Source organism: Ammodytes marinus (assembly GCF_949987685.1).
Source record: "Ammodytes marinus genome assembly, chromosome: 12".
Taxonomy (NCBI): domain Eukaryota; kingdom Metazoa; phylum Chordata; class Actinopteri; order Uranoscopiformes; family Ammodytidae; genus Ammodytes; species Ammodytes marinus.
Window position 1 is genome coordinate 29,187,274 of NC_137216.1, and position 20,000 is coordinate 29,207,273.

Sequence of the window (20,000 nt, forward strand, 5' to 3'; positions counted from 1 at the left end):
TAGGCTATAGTCCGACTAATAAAAGAAGGTAGAATAGTTATATAGCCCTTAGCTCAGTTGGTAGGGCGTCCCCCCCATGGGCCTCGGCCAGCAGCAGACCCGGGTTCGATTCCAGCCCGCGGTCGTTCTCTGCATGTCACTCCCCTCTCTGCCCCATTTCAACTCTGTCTCTACACTATCAATAAAGCATAAAAATGCCAAAAAAATATAAAAAAATAAATAAAAAAAGAATAGTTATATATATAGGAATAAGAACTTAGTAAGTACATTTAATAACAATATGTAAGCACAATAAATCACAATAGGACAGGATCATATCTGAAATATGAAATGTATAAAAATATTTGCATCACTAAGTACAATATCAATAATATGGCAACAGCAATTTAAACCTGCAGTGTGTAGAATTTTGGGTTTTATTTCCTAGCAGATTTTGTAGAAAGTAATTATAATATCCATAAGTGCATTTAATTTAGTGCATAATAGCTGAACAAAACGTTTTGAATTATTTATTTTTCCCTTAGAAAGGGTCTCATATATGTCCATATTTCTGCATATCTTGGACCAAGGCCTAGTGCAGCCATCTTGAAAGTGTCATAGTTGGAATGTCATCAGGTGCATTGTTTAAAATTTAGAATTGTTCTTGTCCTTGAAGGCCACTGTAGCTTCTGTTATTATTCAAAAGGGTTGGGGTTACCCAGGGAGTGTTGCATTCTAGAACTTTGTAGAACTTACTTGATGATGTCATATTACACACTGCACCTTTAATGCTGGAATAATATTGAAGTTACATGCACAGTCAAATTATTGCACAGATGTGTTATTGCGCGGACATGTTTTTCCCATTAGTTTATTCTTGGGGTCTCGCGGGAACCCAGTAGAGAGGCTACAGATGTTTATTATGTTGGTAGGATCATGGATGGGGGATGGTGTATGTGTGTGTGTGTGTGTGTGTGTGTGTGTGTGTGTGTGTGTGTGAGTGAGTGAGAGTGTGTGTGTGTGTGTGTGTGTGTGTGTGTGTGTGTGTGTGTGTGTGTGTGTGTGTGATAGGGGTCGTTGTCTTCTAGCAAGTTGTTGACATCCGGCCCATTTGGTGAAGGTTAATACTGTCTAGCTGTTTGGCCTGTTAAAAAGAACATTGTTATTGTTGTTGTTGTTGCGTAAATAATCAAAAATATGTGAACTGGGGCGCCCTTAGCTCAGTTGGTAGGGTGTCCCCCCCCCCCCATGGGCCTCGGCCAGCAGCGGACCCGAGTTCGATTCCAGCCCGCGGTCGTTCTCTGCATGTCACTCCCCTCTCTGCCCCATTTCAACTCTGTCTCTACACTATCAATAAAGCATAAAAATGCCAAAAAAATTATCTAAAAAAAAAAATAATAATAATGATATGTGAACCATTACTTGAATGGGTTAATAACTCGATCCTAAATGGTTTACCAAACAGTTTTATTTCCTTACCATCCCAGACATTTTCAGTTCTTCTTTTTCATGTAGATTGCGTCCGTCCTCCTAACCAATGCATCTCAGAGAAATCTAGGCCTAGGATCTGTAAACTGGTGTGTAAACAAAGGGGCGAACACATTAAAACTAGATTATTTATTTTTCAGGGCACAAGCAGTAAACAAATTAAATTTAAACACAAAACCCGGTAACTATACAGTAGTTGACTGTAGACAAACCAATAAGTCACAATATATAAATTTGGGGCAACCGTGGCTCAGGTGGTTAAGCGGGTCGGCCAATGATCCAAGGGTTGGCGGTTCCATTCCAGCTCTGCCACCAGTGTCATGGTTGTTGTGTCCTTGGGCAAGACACTTCACCCACCTTGCCTCGAGTGAATGTGTATGACTGCTGTATGTTTGAGGTGGTGGTCGGAGGGGCCGTTGGCGCTGAATGGGAGCCACGCTTCCGTCAGTAGCTGTGGCTACTATGGTAGTTTACCACCACCAGTATGACTGTGTGTGAATGAATGGAACCTGGAACCCTGTAAAGTGTCTTTGAGTGCCTTGAAAAGCGCTATATAAATCCAATCCATTATTATTATTATAAACCAGTGGATATTTTCGTGATTTTATTTATTAATTTCGTGCTTCTTGTAGAGAAAAAGTGGCGGTATAGTCACCTACTGACTGTAAGAAAAGGGTCTCTCTGAATTAGATGGTGTTATGTCTATAAAAAAGTGCATACAGCCATGAGAACATTTTTTAGTTTTCTCAGAGGATGTAGAGAGATAATAGCTCGGGGATGTGTCTGTTCCAAATGAACTGCACAAAAATAGCATTCTTTTGCACTGATGGTCTCGTTTGCTGTTACATGTAATTTATGATCATCAGAGTGAAAAAATTAGACTGTTTCAGAAATATTTAGCAGTTCCTCGTAGCACCTTTAAAAACTGTGATGAACTTAATTTAGCTAAAAGTTAACAAGTTGAGTTGAAATGTTAATGTTATGTCATGATATGATATGAGTGTTTACATTTGTATAAAGCAAGAGCGACTGTGGCTCAGTTGGTAGAGCGGGTCGGCCGATGATCAAAGGGTTGGAGGTTCGATCCCCGCCCTGCCACCTGTGTCATAGTTGTTGTGTCCTTGGGCAAGACCCTTCACCCACCTTGCCTCGTGTGAATGTTGAATGAGTGTGTGAATGGTAACGTGTAAATGGGAACAGGTCTCCCTTGCAAATGAGTTTTCGGACACAATGGGATATACCTGTATAAATAAAGGTTAAAAAAAAAAGAGGTAAAAAAATAACTGCATACTAGGAGGATGTAGATAATAGCTCGGGGATGTGTTTGTTCCAAATGAAGTCCACATGTCACAGAAAGCCCGCGGCCTAAAGTCACAATGCAGCTATTCAACGTTTGGTTTTTTTAAACTTTTAAAATAACAGTAAAGTACACTGTCATTTGTTTACCGCGACTAATTCATAACTGTATGTAATGAACTCTGCACAATAGATTTGTTCATGTCACATTTCCATAAGGAATTCTACATTGAAAGGCAAATGCTGTATTATTTTGCCTTGTAGGGGATTGGACTTGGGTGACTTGAGTGTAGTCAAGCTTTGTTGTGTGTGTGTGTGTGTGTGTGTGTGTGTGTGTGTGTGTGTGTGTGTGTGTGTGTGTGTGTGTGTGTGTGTGTGTGTGTGTGTGTGTGTGTGTTCTGCCCTACGACTGAGGTGGGTCTCTTAACTTCTGCAAAGCCTTCAAATTTGACCTAAAGTGGAAAAATACAGCTCTGGAAAAAATTAAGAGACCAGTCTGGATTTTTCTTCAATCTTCATCTCTACATAACTTATTGAACATGCTCTTCATGACAAAAATGTATTGGAATTAGGTAGAAATGTTGTCAGTAGTTTATATTATAAAACCAAAATGTTCATTCTACTCAAACATATGCCTATGAATAGTAAAAGGAGAGACACTGAACATTTGGAGTGGTCTCTTAATTTTTTCTAGAGCTGTATTATCCTCCCTAAAAAAAAATGTCAAACTGTTTTCTAAAAATGTATAGCCTATGGTTTTTAAGAATAATTGTTCGGAGCTTAAGAAAAATCGCCAAGAAGAGCCTAAGAAATGTTTCAGTTGTTGATTCTACTGCTGAAAAAAAAAACCTAGACGTACAGCAGAAGGTATAAAATCCATGTGCCATCACTGAAGGCTTTACCTCATGTAGATGAAACACCGACAGTGTTGTTGTAATTACTCAGAATTCCTCATGAGTGGCAACACAAGCTACGCACTATAGCTTTATTTGCGTTGAAATCAAACACAGAACAAGGCACAAAAACACGCTGCATATGTATTTGTTTTTATTGAAGAAGAGAGATATGAATCGGTAGCCTTATCGTTGAAAGGCAACCTTTAAAAATGTACAAACAAAAAGCGGCAACCATTGATTTTTATTTATTTCAATAATACAAAAATACACATCTCGGGAGGTGACTTCCAAATCGTAATAAATAGTTAACCATGCATTTTCTAACGTTAAAAAGGCACAGAAAAACAGTCACTTATATAGATAGCAGTCGTCAACAAATGATCAACTACTTTTTTTTTTTTTTTTTTTTTTAAACAAAAATCATCCAAATATTAACACATAAGTGAAGACTGTAACATTATGGGCCGGTTTCACAGACATGGATTAAGCCTAGCCCTGGACTAAATGGAGTTTTGAATGGAGATTGTCCATTGAAAGTACAATTTAGTCAAGAACTAGGCTTAATCCATGTCTGTGAAACCGGCCCTAAATTCCAAATGTGAGTAGAACACAATTATACACATCCATGTTAGTTTTAAACCTTAGGCAATAAATATGCAAATATTCTTAAAAGGAGAAAGTAAGTGATATTTTTAAGTGTTAACTATCTATATGCATACAGCAATCACTTAACCAGTATGCGCAGTTCATAACACAGGTCTCCCAGTCATTCAGCTTTGCAGTAATCGGCAGGTTAAAATTTTGAGTATCCCGCTCGTTTTTTATCCAATCAGGAGACAGAGCGCTATAAAGTGGGCGGGGTCTCTGTGCCCCGTGAACGATGACTCGCTGCTCTCCATCGCGGCACTATCACTATCTGATGAAGACGGCTGTGTGTTCATGTGGTGGTGACGTAGGGACGAGGGGAGGGGACTGCTAACTGCTGTGAGTGTGTGTGTGTGTGTGTGTGTGTGTGTGTGTGTGTGTGTGTGTGTGTGTGTGTGTGTGTGTGTGTGTGAGTGTGTGTGTGGAAGTTATGGCTAAAAGGAACCAAATATCACTTACTTCTCCTTTAATAGCTAAAAACTTTATATATTTCTAACAAATTAAAACTGTGCCATTGTAAACAAAATGTAAACCAATGAATCTCACTCTTTCTCCCATTAGGAAAAACGTCTAAAAAAAAACAAAAAAACGTGATATTGTCGTTTTTATTTTATAATTCCTTGCACGGGTTTCGTTCGGTTTGTTTAATAAACCAGGCAGTTTGCAGCATGTATTTACAGACTATTGGAAACACAGAGCAAAAGGGCAAAAGTGAAAGAAAATTCAATTTTTAAGTATGGAAAAAGGTGCAAGAAATTCTCTCGTTTGGAGTCGGGGGCCCAAAATACTTCCGATTTGAGATTTTCGGAAAGCCCCCTGGCAGACACTTTTGGACACACAGATAACAGATGCATGAGTAGGGATGGGACGTTATGAGATTTGTATAGTGAATCAAGATTTTTTTTGGGCATTTTTATGCTTTATTGATAGTGTAGAGACAGAGTTGAAATGGGGCAGAGAGGGGAGTGACATGCAGAGATCGACCGCGGGCTGGAATCGAACCCGGGTCCGCTGCTGGCCGAGGCCCAAGGGGGGGTGACGTCCTACCAACTGAGCTAAGGGCGCCCCCTAAAAGTATAGTGAATCTTGATTAATAGAACTTGCGATACGTTGATTAAGGGGAATTTGAATGACTGGGATATTCATGAATGACTTGAAAAGGCTGTCACTGTCACTCATTCAGTCCCATGTTGATTTCTTGATTTATTTAGAATAATTTGAAGTTTCCTGAAGGGGGCGCTGCTTCTTCCCAGTCATTCCTAAATCCCAGACCTGAAAGCTGTCACCGTAGCTGAAGGCTCGGCTTGTCAATTTTATCTCTCACTCTCACACACAAAAAAGTGAATTTACTAAGATATGTTGACTCTTTTTCAGTCAAAAAAATAATAATTTAGGAACTTACTGTGAGACAATAAAATGGTTGTTTTTTAATTAAATGCAAAATGACTCCAATATATTTCAGAGATTATTATTTTTTTTTTTTAGTTTAAAATTTTTTTGATTATCATGAATCAAAATTATTTTCAAATTTTAGCCAGGATAATCTTGACGTAACATTCTCATATCGTCCCAACCCTAAACACACACGATAAGACACACACAGCTCGGGAACTGCTACAGTAGAAGTGAATGGGCATTTGTGATTTGTTGTTGTGAGGCCAATTTTTAAGAGCATCGCAGTAACAAGGCAGCACAGTATAGCTCAATTTAAAAGCACAAACTAACTGGCAAACACCTTAATATCCAGGATTCTTGCTAGCATAAGGCCAACTGTGTATAAATAGTTGAATTAATCTTATTTAGCAAATGAATAGAAGGAAAAGCTATGTCTAGTATAGGTGCAATACAATTGACTATCACCTATCTTTGGCTATGAGTAGCAGGATGAATTTTAGGCCATATTTTAAAGTATTTTTGATTAGAATTTTATTTTTTAGCCTTATCAAAACCTGTAGTAATGCATTGCTTGATACACAAAAGGGCAACACTACAGTATGCTAAACACAGCTGACTTTTGCTGGTATATGCAATTGTAATTTTTTTTCTTGTTGACACTGTTTAAGGGACTGTAAAAATGTGACATATGTTATAGCTCGCCCCCTGGTGACTGATTAACGTAATAACCTTCTGATTATTCTGATGTTACTATTACTTAGGGAACAGTTGGTGAATCGTGAAATTGAATAAATTGTGCAAATGTTACAATTTTAGCCCAAAAAAACTTAAAATAAAATAAAATAAAATAAAATAAAATAAAATAAAATAAAATAAAAAAACTTAAAAAATAAAAATAAGGAAATTAAAAAATTAAAATTAATAAATTAAAATTAAAATTAAAAAAGTCACATTTGAGGCCATAATGTACATACAACAAGTTAAGGCCTTTGCACACCGGGCGCGACGCGAATAAACGCAACGTAAAAGCGAATGTTTTGAAATGTGAATTTTGTCGCGTCCCACTTTAGAAGCGACGTCCTAGAAAAATCGAACTCAGTTCGAAAAAATAAAAAGCGCAAATTCGCGATGCGAAATGACGGCGCTGGTGTGGAGGCTTTTATTGACTCTGTATACGTTCGTTAATTAACGGATTAATCGCACGAATAAAACGCGCCCGGTGTGCAAAGGCCTTTATTCTCCAAAGGGGCACAACTAAAATTGTATTGAAATTACATGATGAAACGTTGGCAATAGTTAAGTGTACAATTGCTGATAATAAGGTTACAATTTGCCACTGTTGTAGTAGTAGAAACACCCTAAACACACACACACACACACACACACACACACACACACGCACACACACACACACACACACAGTCATGTCTGCCCACTCTACACCCATTCACTTTTAGTTTTGTATCAATTGGAAGCACGAAGGAGCAAAAACTACAAACTAGTGAATATCGCTGGAAGAAATGTTAGTTTTTAAGAAGAGTTTATAGGTAAAAATCTTGTCTGTCTGTCTGTCTACCTATCTGTCTGTCTATCTATCTATCTATCTGTCTGTCTGTCTGTCTGTCTATCTGTCTGTTTATCTGTCTGTCTATCTATCTATCGGGTCTATAACTTTTAACTTTTAAAAATTTAAAATCTAATCTTCCTCAAAATTTTAAGAAGAAGTACATACAAAAAAAAAAATCTCTCCAATTTTTTCCCATCCCCACTCCGAAAAATATCATATCGGAAAAAAAGCTGCAAAGACAGTATCAAAAAAAACAAGACGCTGGAGAGATAAAATATTGCACCATATTAAAATACAACAGCGTTATTATCGTCCATATACGAAGGAAGTCCAACCATAACACACACATTAACACGGTGTAATATACACAATTAAAATGTGTAAGCTGTTGACACAAACGCATGCCAATATCAGCCATCTACAAATGCATTATAGAAGTACATTAACACTTACTTACAAACATTGTTTGCATACACTGGTATACTGTATATACAGTGCATATATACTTATATATATATATATATATATTATATTATGTACAAACTTAGCATCACATGTAGAAATATACCCTGTAATGCCAGACGTCTTAAAATGTAAAGTTAGTGTTTCTTTCTTTCAAACGTCGCACTTTTATTTTGAAAAACCTAAGAAGCTGCACATGAACAACGCTTTTTTGCAGGACGCAGATCAACTGCTTTAGAACATATTTAAAAACCGATATCTAACTCCTATTAATCTCATTAGTGTGACATTTTAAAAGGTGCTCCGAGGAACTTTTAGTGTGTGTTAATTCTAGCGCCCCCCCTTTGGACAAAAAGCGGTAGTGTTTTTACCACGCAAGCTGTTGTTCCTGGGTGAGCGTATACCCATGACAAAGGCATTAAAGAAAAACTATATACTAATAGCATTCTTTGCACTGATGGTCTCGTTTGCTGTTCCATGTAATACATGATCATCAGAGGAAAAATTTAGACTGTTTCAGAAATATTTAAAAGTTCCTCGTAGCGACTTCAAACACGGTGTTAAATTAAATTTAGCTAAAAGTTAAAAAGTTGAGGTGAAATGTTTAATTCTATGTCGTGATATGAGTGTTTGAACTCGCATAAAACAAGAGGTAAAAAGTGCCGTTTAAATAATTCCTTTAAGAAAAAAAATGTAATTCAACAACCCTACAGCTTTTCCCGACTAAAACAAATCATTTTGCAACCTTTAAAATGGAGTTAAAGCTATAGCGCGTAACTTTTACATATAAATGAATGTCGGTTACATTAAAGCCATCGTCCAAACGAGTTGATGCAAACTTGATTAAGCCTATTATCAGCTCCACAAAAACTCTCTCTTTCTGTATTTCTCAGTATGGCAGCGTTTACAAACTGGTGTCCCCCCCACCTCCCTCTCCTGACACTGGTGCAGGAGCTCAAGAAAAATCCCAAGAAGAGCCCAAGACATGTTTCAGTTGTTGATTCTACTGCTATAAGAAAAAAACCTGGACGTACAGCAGAAGGTATAAAATCCATGTGCCATCACTGAAGGCTTTACCTCATGTAGATGGCGATGCACCGACAGTGTTGTTGTATTTACTCAGAATTCCTCATAGGGGGCGACAGAAGTTACACACTATACCTTTAAGACCTACTGGCCTATTGAATTAATAAGAGGAGTGTTCTGAATTTTCTTAGACATTCACTTTGGTACATGTCAACTAAGATATTAATTCCATATATTCATACCGTTAACAAAAAAATGGTTATCTCTACCAATAAATGTCTACTTTTTACAAAAAAAAAAAAAAAAAAAAATATGGCACTTGACACCGATTTTGGGCACACCATTATCATGCAAAAAAAATAAAAATAATAACAAATTAAAAACTAGAAAAAAAAAGTTTTATTAAATTTGTTAGACCAAATAAAAAAATAGGATGCGTTCAGTAGTAACAAATGGCATCGTAATACTTTAAGTCACGTTAAAACTTGTTCAAGTGTTATTTCGCACACACACACACACACACACACACACACACACACACACACACGTGCGCCCACGCACACGCACACACACACACGCACACACACGATAAAATCAAGACACTAATCATGCAATTAAAGATATCTAAAGTCAAGAGCAAGCATAGCATGCGACAGTATCCCACTGTTTTCAGACACCACACACCAACCTAGACTGTGATGTAACAATTTCAAAATCTCCTCTTTCCACTCTCAAAAAAAAAACTGCTAAAACGACCCTTTTTTTTAGGCCATTTCAATGCATTTGCAGCTCTTTTATATGAGGCAGGGGTCCCGCGAAAATCACCCTTTACCACAGACACTTAAACCCACACTTATGGAAGTCCCTTGTTTTGCTACTAGTTTGTCGAAAAAACTCAGTCGGAAAAAAAAGTAATCTTTCGACAGTATAGTGAATAGTTGCGTTGCATACCTGATTGTGTGCTATTATGAATTGAAATTAGAAATGGCTTCATTCTGTAGTTCTATTTATTTGTAGTCCAAGTTTCTTGTAGTCCAAACATCCATGAGGACTTCCTGTGTTGCATTTCTCTGTAGTCTTCTGTCCCGAACCGTCAATTTGGCACCAAAAACTCTCGCGGACTTAACAGAAGTATCTCGTTAACAACATTTTCGAAAGCTTTTCTTAGACGAGGGATATTCCAAATCCAGCTCTATTCAAAAACAGCATTTTCTCCTACTACTGTCTATGGTGCTCCAGGACTATTCCATAGGTCTAAAAAGGGGCGGAAAAAGTTAGTTTTTTCGTCCCAAATTCGCACCGGTAGCGTTTTGCATCAATCCGGAGGCTTTACAGGTCAACCATTGAAGCCTTGGCGAGGTCTTTAGTTCCCTGGAGAATTCTCTTCATATGACCCACTTTCGATATCCCCAGATCCTGAAATAAATAAGAAAAATTAACACATTTAAAAACACACAAATAGGGACTTTAGGGAATATACTGCTCTGGAAAAAATGAAGAGACCACTCCAAATGTTCAGTGTCTCTCGTTTTTACTATTTACAGGCATATGTTTGAGTAGAATGAACATTTTGGTTTTATAATATAAACTACTGACAACATTTCTACCAAATTCACAATACATTTTTTGGTCATTAAAGAGCTTTTTCAATAAGTTATGTAGAGATGAAGATTTGAAGACAAATCCAGACTGGTCTCTTTATTTTTTTCCGGAGCTGTATGCCCTTTAAAGGCTGTCCAAATATTGGGACTCTTTAGCCTTGGTGAGAGCAGACTGTTGTGAGCTTTTTTAAATTCAATTCTCTCCCACAAATCTGGATCCCTGTTAAGTTGACCATTTTTTTTTTTATCTTTATTTCTACAGGTAAATCCCATTGAGTCCGAAGACTCTTTTGCAAGGGAGACCTGTTCCCATTTACACGTTACCATTCACACACCGACAGCAGGCTAACTATCGACATTCACACGAGGCAAGGTGGGTGAAGTGTCTTGCCCAAGGACACAACAACTATGACACAGGTGGCAGGGCGGGGATCGAACCGCCAACCTTTTGATCATACCCCGCTCTACCAACTGAGCCACAGTCGCCCCATAACTTTTAAAACGTTGCTGAAGAATCACTTTTTGTTGCATTGGCCTTTAACACAAGTTGAGACTTTGACACTCCTCCCTTTCCTCATGTATCTTATATGTTGTTTTGTATTGTGTCTTGTACAGAACTTTGGTCATCTGATGCTGTTTTTAAATGTGCTATAGAAATACATTTGACTTTGGTTGCGTTCCGAATCGCATACTCTTTCTTTTTTCTATTCTACATACTACATCCGACGATAAACATAATCTAGTTAGGATGCAGTAGGCATACTATTGGGACATACTTTTACTCTCTTATTTCATCATAACATTGCGCCTTGATCTTGCCTCTTGCTTTTATATCCGTCGCATCGCCGTTTGTTTTCATATGGAGGCTTCGTCAATGTGACGTCACTTCACGTGCGCACTGGATTGTGGGTCAGAATCGCCCAAATAGGATGCAGTTTTCAACACTAACAATCTTGGCCACATGAAGTATGAAATCCGGGTACTTCTAACCATCCTAAATCTGGCCACAAGAATCGGGACATACTAAATCTTTTTTCTACATACTATATAGTAGAAAGTATGCGATTCGGAACGCAACCTTTGACTTTGACAGATCAATCTGGCCTTTTCTACAATCTCTGTGGGGTATGAGCAGGTCAAAAATGCCCTAAGCCAATCAGGGCTTGCGTTCTAACCTGACGTTTGTCCCTTATAGTGGAAGGCAGCTTCTGATTGGTTCATCTAGTCGTCAATCTAACATGAACCAATCAGGGGCTGCCTTCCTCTGTGTGTGTGTGTGTGTGTGTGTGTGTGTGTGTGTGTGCGTGTGTGTGTGTGTGTGGGTGTGTGTGTGTGTGTGTGTGTGTGTGTGTGTGTGTGTGTGTGTGTGTGTGCAACAGGCAACAGGAGAAATATCACTCCTCACAATGTTTAAGAACACAACAACATTCAACAGCATTCCAAACGTCCAATACAATTTTTTTTGTTTAGTTTTTTTTTTTTGGGGGGGGGGGGGCGTTCCATTTAGTCACATCATGAGTCTCAATGATTATTTTGTCGGTGGCAACAGTGCAACAGTAAACACCATAGACATGAGTAACACACCTAGAGTTTGAGAAAGAAAATACCACGCAAAGACAAAAAATATCAGAACAAATTTTTAAAAACAAACATACAGTGTGAGTGTGATCAGTGTAGTTCAATTTAATTAGACACGAGACATAAACCATCAGTCTCCTGTTCCACGGGTAACTGAGCTAAGCCAGTTTTAAATATCACAATAACTATAAAATTTTCTGCCTAACTTTGCATCTTTCTTCCCTTTACAACCAGCCCAAAGATGTATGATATATCGAATACCTCTTATTAAAGGTGCGGTGTGTAATATGACATCATCAAGAAAGTTCTACAAATTTCTAGAATGCAACGCTCCCTGGGTAACCCCAACCCTTTCGAATAATAACAGAAGCTACAGTGGCCTTCAAGGACAAGAACAATTCTAAATTTTAAACAATGCACCTGATGACATTCCAACTATGACACTTTCAAGATGGCGGCACTAGGCCTTGGTCCAAAATATGCAGAAATATGGACATATATGAGACCCTTTCTGAGGGAAAAAAAATTATTCAAACTTTTTTTTTCAGCTATTATACACTGAATTAAATGTACTTATGGATATTAAAATGATTTTCTACCAAGTCTGATATGAAAAAATCCCAAAATTCTACACAAAGATACACAGTGTTAGAGGGTTACAGCGAAATATATTAAACCAAGCAAACAGTCAGACAGTAGAAAGCCAAGCAGAGCAATGCAGGTTAAAAAACAGCTTCGGAAATATAGTCAGAAAAACAGAGAAGGGGATCGGGAGATAGATAGTTTGATTTATAGAGGAGGGGTTGTGGGAACAGGTGTGTGTGTGTGTGTGTGTGTGTGTGTGTGTGTGTGTGTGTGTGTGTGTGTGTGTGTGTGTGTGAGTCTGTGTGTGTGTGTGTCTGTCTGTCTATCTATTCATGTGTCTGTCTATTTATCCATCTGTCTGTCTGCGTGTGTGTGTGTGCGCGTATGTTTTGCATGTGTGTTTGTGTGTGTGTCTGTCTACCTGTGTGTGTGTGTGTGTGTGTGTGTGTGTGTGTGTGTGTGTGTGTATGTGTGTGTGTGTGTGTCTATCCATGTGTGTCTGGCTGTGTGTGTGTGTGTGTGTGTCTATGTGTCTATCCGTGTGTGTGTGTCTGTCTGTCTGTGTGTCTGTCTGTGTGTCTGTCTGTCTGCCTGTGTGTCTGTACGTTTGTGTGCGCGTATATTTTGCATGTGCATGTGTGTGTGCGCGTATGTTTTGCATATGTGTGTGTGTGTGTGTGCGTATGTTTTGCATATGTGTGTGTGTGTGTGTGTGTGCGTATATTTTGCATGTCTGCCTGTGTGTGTGTGTGTATGTGTGTGTGTGTGTGTGTGTGTGTGTGTGTGTGTGTGTGTGTGTGTGTGTGTGTACCTTCAGGTCCCGTCTCTCCAGGTGAAGCAGTTCTGAGCCGCGGATGTCGTGTCTGGTGAAAGAGTCTCTGTATTCCCCCAGACTCATCTGCTCCAACCACACCCCCACCTCGTCTGGGCCCCACCTCTCCACTGCACACACACACACACACACACACACACACACATGGATAGACAGACACACACACATATACACACACACATGGATAGACAGACAGACACACACACATACACACACACACATGGATAGACAGACAGACACACACACAGGCACACACACACACATGGATAGACACACACACACACACACACACACACACATGGATAGACACACACACACACACACACACACATGGATAGACACACACACACGGGCATACACAGACACACACACACACACACACATGGATAGACACACACACGGGCACGGACATACACAGACAGACAGGCACACACACACACAGACAGACAGGCACACAGGCACACACACACACAGACAGGCAGACACACACAGACACACACAAACACGGACATACACACACAAACACGGACATGCACAGGCAGACAGACAGACACACACACACACACACACAAACACACACACACACACACAAACACACACACACACACACACACACACACACAGACAGACACATACACACAGAAACACATGGATAGACAGACACACATGGATAGACAGACAGACAGAAACACACACAAACACACACACACACACACACGGAGAGGAAGGAGCAGAGAGAGGCTCAGGATGCCTCACTGGTAGGCTAACTCTCACACACACACCACATTACTTCATTACCCATTCATCATAGGGCTGCAACTAACGAGTAGTTTTAAAAATCCAATAATTAGGGCGCCCTTAGCTCAGTTGGTAGGGCGTCCCCCCCCCCCATGGGCCTCGGCCAGCAGCGGACCCGGGTTCTATTCCAGCCCGCGGTCGTTCTCTGCATGTCACTCCCCTCTCTGCCACATTTCAACTCTGTCTCTACACAATAAAGCATAAAAATGCCCCAAAAAAATATCTTAAAAAAAATAATAATAATAAAAAATCTAATAATTGGTCGACAATATTTTTTTCTTGATTAATTGAGGAATCGAATATAGATAAAACATTACAAAGTTTAATAAAAATAAAAAGTTAATCGTAATTGTTGCCAATATTTTAATAATAATTTTTTTTCTTGTTTTCGATTCGTAGTTGCAGCCCTGATTCATTGTGGTTATTCTCACAACAGATGTATGCAAATATGTCATCACACACACGCACGCACGCACGCACGCACGCACGCACGCACGCACGCACGCACGCACGCACGCACGCACGCACGCACGCACGCACGCACACACACACACACACACACACACACACACACACACACACACACACACACACACGCACGCACGCACACACACACACACCCACACACACACACACACACACAGAACCTCATATATGGTCACAAATGTGTTGAATCATTGAAGGAAAAGATGGAAGAAAAATGAAGTGGAAGGAAATAATAGGGAGAGCGAGGAGTGGCAGCAGCTGAAGGGTTGGTCAGAACAAGGCAGTGGCCAATGGCGATCCAGGAAAGGCTCAGAGGGGCGGGACATGCAATATCATCGACCAATTAGAACACAGAGAAATTGTAAGAGGTAAAACGCTGATGCAGTCTGTAGGAAATACAGCTGGTATATAGGCCTTTACTTATTAAGCCTATTATGCAGAAAAATACAGTATAGACCCACTTAAAGGAATACTTCACCCATACGGAAACAGCGTTCTATCATTATAAAATCACTATTATAATATAATGAATGAGGTTTTTCTTCCCTCAGTCTTCCCTTAGTCTTCCCTTGGCCCAGCTGTCCACCTTACTGTGATGTCACAAGAAGGAAACAGTAGGGTTAAGACAGTGAGGCCATAAAACACTCTTTCTGCCTTTTCTCAGGCTAGGATGATCCGATTTAATTATTTTTTTGCACATTTATACTACATAGGATCTTAGGATCTCAGAGTTCAATACACCTTCATATTCCCACCGGTGAGGTCGGCCTTTAATACAGCGACATCTAGTTAGAAAGGGCTTTTTGGTCAACTAGAAATGTGACTTTTAAGTGTTTGAAATGTAACAAAATTGCTGTTTTTTTTTTTTGCTTTCCCCACTGGTGCAGCCTTGTTCTTCTCCTGATTTTGCACCTTCTGTAGCCATGGTAACAGCATGAATGTGAGGGAGTGGGTGTGGGGGGAGGAGGTGGGCGGGGTTGGTGAGTAGGGTATCAGGGCAAGGGGTGAGAAAAAAATTAGAATAGGACTTTTTTTTTTTTTTTTTTTTTTTTTTAACTAATTATGATATTAGTATGCAATGCTATGTATATTCAATCGAAATTAATAAACCAAACTAAACTAAACCCACAGCGTATTTTCGCCGGTCAAATTGATCGCTACGTTCGGTAATCATGTTGTGTTTACGTCTCGTAGTAGCGGTGTTTTTAAACATGGCGGGCATGAGGTTTTAGTTGGTCTGGTTGGTCAGGATAAACCCTCCCCCGGCCGCTGGCGCAAGCAGTTCTTACCTCAAACCCTGCTCAATCCTGGGGTATGAGTTGAACCGGTTTTTACAGGCCGGAGCCGGCTCTCTGGCGGTGTGAAACCAAAACACTGGCTCTAGCTCCGGACTAGCCTGGAACTAGCTCCGATTTTGCTGCGGTGTGAAAGGCCTATGAGGGTAAAACAACTACCGATTTTGTCCAAAGGGGACGCTAGAATAAACACAAACTGAAGAGATCCTCGGAGCTCCTTAAAGGTGCAGTGTGTAATATGACATCATCAAGAAAGTTCTACAAAGTTCTAGAATGCAACGCTCCCTGGGTAACCCCAACCCTTTTCGAATAATAACAGAAGCTACAGTGGCCTTCAAGGACAAGAACAATTCTAAATTTTAAACAATGCACCTGATGACATTCCAACTATGACACTTTCAAGATGGCGGCACTAGGCCTTGGTCCAAAATATGCAGAAATATGGACATATATGAGACCCTGTCTAAGGGAAAAATAATAATTTAAAAGATTTTTTTCAGCTATTATGTAAATTAAATGTACTTATGGATATTGTAATTACTTTCTACAAAATCTGCTAGGAAATAAAACCCAAAATTCTACACACTGCAGCTTTAAAGTGCATACAAGGAAAAAAATGTCCTTGTCTCATTTTTCCCTCTTCCTTGGCCCCAATACTCTTCCTTTATTTTGTTTGATGGTGAATTTAAATAAAATACAGTAACAAATGATGTAATGTAACCAAATGTTGACTTTGAACGTGTAAATGAAAATCCCCAGTCGCATATGAGAGACACACACAGACCACAGCACATTTTAAGCAGGATTTTCTGCTCACTACTAGAGTGTAACATTAACCCTGCATTTATCAAGTTCGACTTACTTAAAGGAACACTTCAGCCATACGGAGCCGGCGTTCTATCATTATAAAATCACTATTATAATACAATGAATGAGGTTTTTCTTCCCTCAGTCTTCCCTTGGCCCAGCTGTCCTGTTAATCCCAACCCTACATTTTTACCATGTGTGATGTCACATTAGTAAAATATAGGGGTTAGAGACAGTGAGACCATAAAACACTCTTTCTGCCTTTTCTCAGGCTAGGATGAACCGATTTCAAAGATTTTTGCACATTTATACTCCATAGGATCTCAGGGTTCAATACACCTTCATATTTCCACCGGTGAAGTAGGCCTTTAACCTGTTTTTGGGGTGGATTTAAACCCCTTTTCGTACCTGACTGAGGGCTGGTCTTCTTGGCCGCTTTCTCCTTCTTGAACTTGGGAACGATTCTGAACATGCTGCTGCGGCTGTTCCGCTTTCCGTAACCCAGGGAAACGTCCTGGTACATAAGCACAGTCAACCTATAGCATTTCACTTAGCTTTACTCAGACAAAGCGTTACAATGAAGCGAAAGATATACAGTGTGTGTGTGTGTGTGTGTGTGTGTGTGTGTGTGTGTGTGTGTGTGTGTGTGTGTGTGTGTGTGTGTGTGTGTGTGTGTGTGTGAGTGTGTACATAAGCACAGTCAACCAATAGCATTTCATTTAGCTTTATCCCGGAATTCCACCGGCTGCGCGTACGGTGTCCAACGGTTTTGCTCCGTGCGCCCACGTCCGTCAACACCCACCGGCTCCGTTTTCAAAGCAGGCACGGCCAGCTCCGCTGAACAGCTGGAGTCGCGAGAACGAGGAGTTCCCGCGGTAATAAAAGTGACGGGCGATCGCTCTTGATAATATGATTCTCCTATATGGTATTTACACAACAACGAACGCACGGAAGGTTATTGTTCCCATCCGAACGAGTAAAAGAACAGTGGACATGCTCGTATGTGTCTCTGTTTTGAGAATGTCACCTGCAGTGAACACCGAGTGTCTTATTTTGAAAATTAACCGGAGGTTTTATTGTTTTGTCGGCGCCTGTGTTCCTGTCTATCTCGATGTGTTCTGTGCTGAATTGATGCGGTGAGCTCCGGCATCCGGCAGAAATAGAAGCAGTGTGTATTTCACCGGACAGCTGGAGCAGCAGCGGAGCAGAGAGACGGCGCAGCGGACGTGGTGTAAACTCACACACTGACTAAAGTAAAACCTGACAGCTCCACTGCCGTGCTGGAGCGGAGAAGGACCGGAGAGGCAGCCGGTGGAATTCGGCCTTTACTCAGCTCAAGTGTTTCCATGAAGCCAATGATATGTATATAGCAAAAGACATACATATGCTGCATTTAAAAAATATAAGAATATGTTGTGTGTGTATGTGTGTGTGTGAGTGAGTGAGTGAGTGAGTGAGTGAGTGAGTGAGTGAGTGAGTGAGTGAGTGAGTGAGTGAGTGAGTGAGTGAGTGAGTGAGTGAGTGAGTGAGTGAGTGAGTGAGTGAGTGAGTGAGTGTGAGTGTGAGTGTGAGTGTGTGTGTGTGTGTGTGTGTGTGTGTGTGTGTGTGTGTGTGTGTGTGTGTGTGTGAGTGTGTGTGTGTGTGTACATAAGCACAGTCAACCTATAGCATTTCATTTAGCTTTACTCAGCTCAAGCGGTAACCATGAAGCCGCGATATACAGCGAAACACATACATGCGATACATTCATGTGCTTTTGGACAACATAGGAAAAATGAGTTTCCCCAGTGCAAATTCCTACAGTGTTAAAGTGTCCCCCAATAAGAAATTAAATAGTCAAATCTGATTGGTCAAATCTTGTCTGCTCAAGTCAGAACAAGAATGGAAAAGACTTTGGTGACTCCGCTAACATTACACTTGACTTTATAGTTAAGTTACTTTATTAGTCAATGGATGGTTACATTGAAATTCATCTTTCCTCATCTCCCCTCTCAAGTTTCCACACTCCAGAGGGGGTCAGAGCGCAGGGTCAGCCATAGTACAGCGCCCCTGGAGCAGTTTGGGGTTAAGTGTCTTGCTCAAGGACACAATGGTAGAGATGGTGGGCACCGCAGACATAATACCAGCCTCTGCTAGTTTTACAACTAACACCCTCCTGTCCGGTGCCGGGGATCCAACCAGAGACCTCATGGTTACTGGGAGGAGGAACCAGAGACCTCATGGTTACTGGGAGGAGGAAACCAGAGACCTCATGGTTACTGGGAGGAGGAACCAGAGACCTCATGGTTACTGGGAGGAGGAAACCAGAGACCTCATGGTTACTGGGAGGAGGAACCAGAGACCTCATGGTTACTGGGAGGAACCAGAGACCTCATGGTTACTGGGAGGAGGAACCAGAGACCTCATGGTTACTGAGAGGAGGAACCAGAGACCTCATGGTTACTGGGAGGAGGAACCAGAGACCTCATGGTTACTGGGAGGAGGAACCAGAGACCTCATGGTTACTGGGAGGAGGAACCAGAGACCTCATGGTTACTGGGAGGAGGAACCAGAGACCTCGTGGTTACTGGTCGGCCACCTTTCCTCTAGGCCATCCTGATCCTACCACCCCTACCAGTTGTGTTCAATTCTAATAAATAACACTAGTCTATTTCACTCTGTTAACTGCTACCAACATTAACATTCTGACTTTCAAACTCAACGGCACTTGAACACCCCAAAGTCGGAAAAATAACATCCCAACTCGGAAACTCTGACTATCTGAGGAGCCCATGAATGCAGCATTACAGAACATGTTGCAGAAAGCCAGCGATGTTGGCTGTATCTCGATTCAGGGGTTGCGGTCTACGAAGGCTGCATTTGAAGACCGATTGCGTCATAGCGGCACGCAAAGGTTGTTCCATTTGCAAGGCTCCTTGCAAGGCTCCTCATATGCGGCCGAGAAATGCACCCTTCGTTTCACGGTTTTGAAGGCTGCATCAGCTATATAAGTCAAGTCCATTTACCATTTACCATCAGATGTATCCTTCGCAGCCCAACATATCCCATGATTCATTGCATTTTTTTCAGAGATGGCATACAATAAAATAAAAAATAACAAAACAGCAACGTGTTGCTCCATCTTCTTAACTTTTATCTTCCTTTCTTTTTTTCTTGTACTTTTTTTTCTTTTCGTCTGGTAGGCAACTTCTTTTTCTTTTTTCCTCCATTGACAAGGCTGTTTCCGTTGGCAGCTATCAGGGTTGCTAGGCAGCACAGGAGCGG

The 20,000-nt window shown here is 40.5% G+C and overlaps 1 protein-coding gene across 1 annotated transcript in view; it reads right to left on the bottom strand.

The window, feature by feature from the left end:
• Positions 1–10,083: 10,083 nt before the first annotated feature.
• dgkh (diacylglycerol kinase, eta) overlaps positions 10,084–20,000 on the bottom strand; it is a gene marked incomplete at both ends in the record, with an annotated part of 103,290 nt that continues 93,373 nt past the window's right edge. Inside the window, 3 exon segments of the mRNA XM_080037952.1 lie at positions 10,084–10,170; positions 13,330–13,460; positions 17,145–17,250. Coding sequence (XP_079894078.1) covers positions 10,084–10,170; positions 13,330–13,460; positions 17,145–17,250 — 324 coding nt within the window.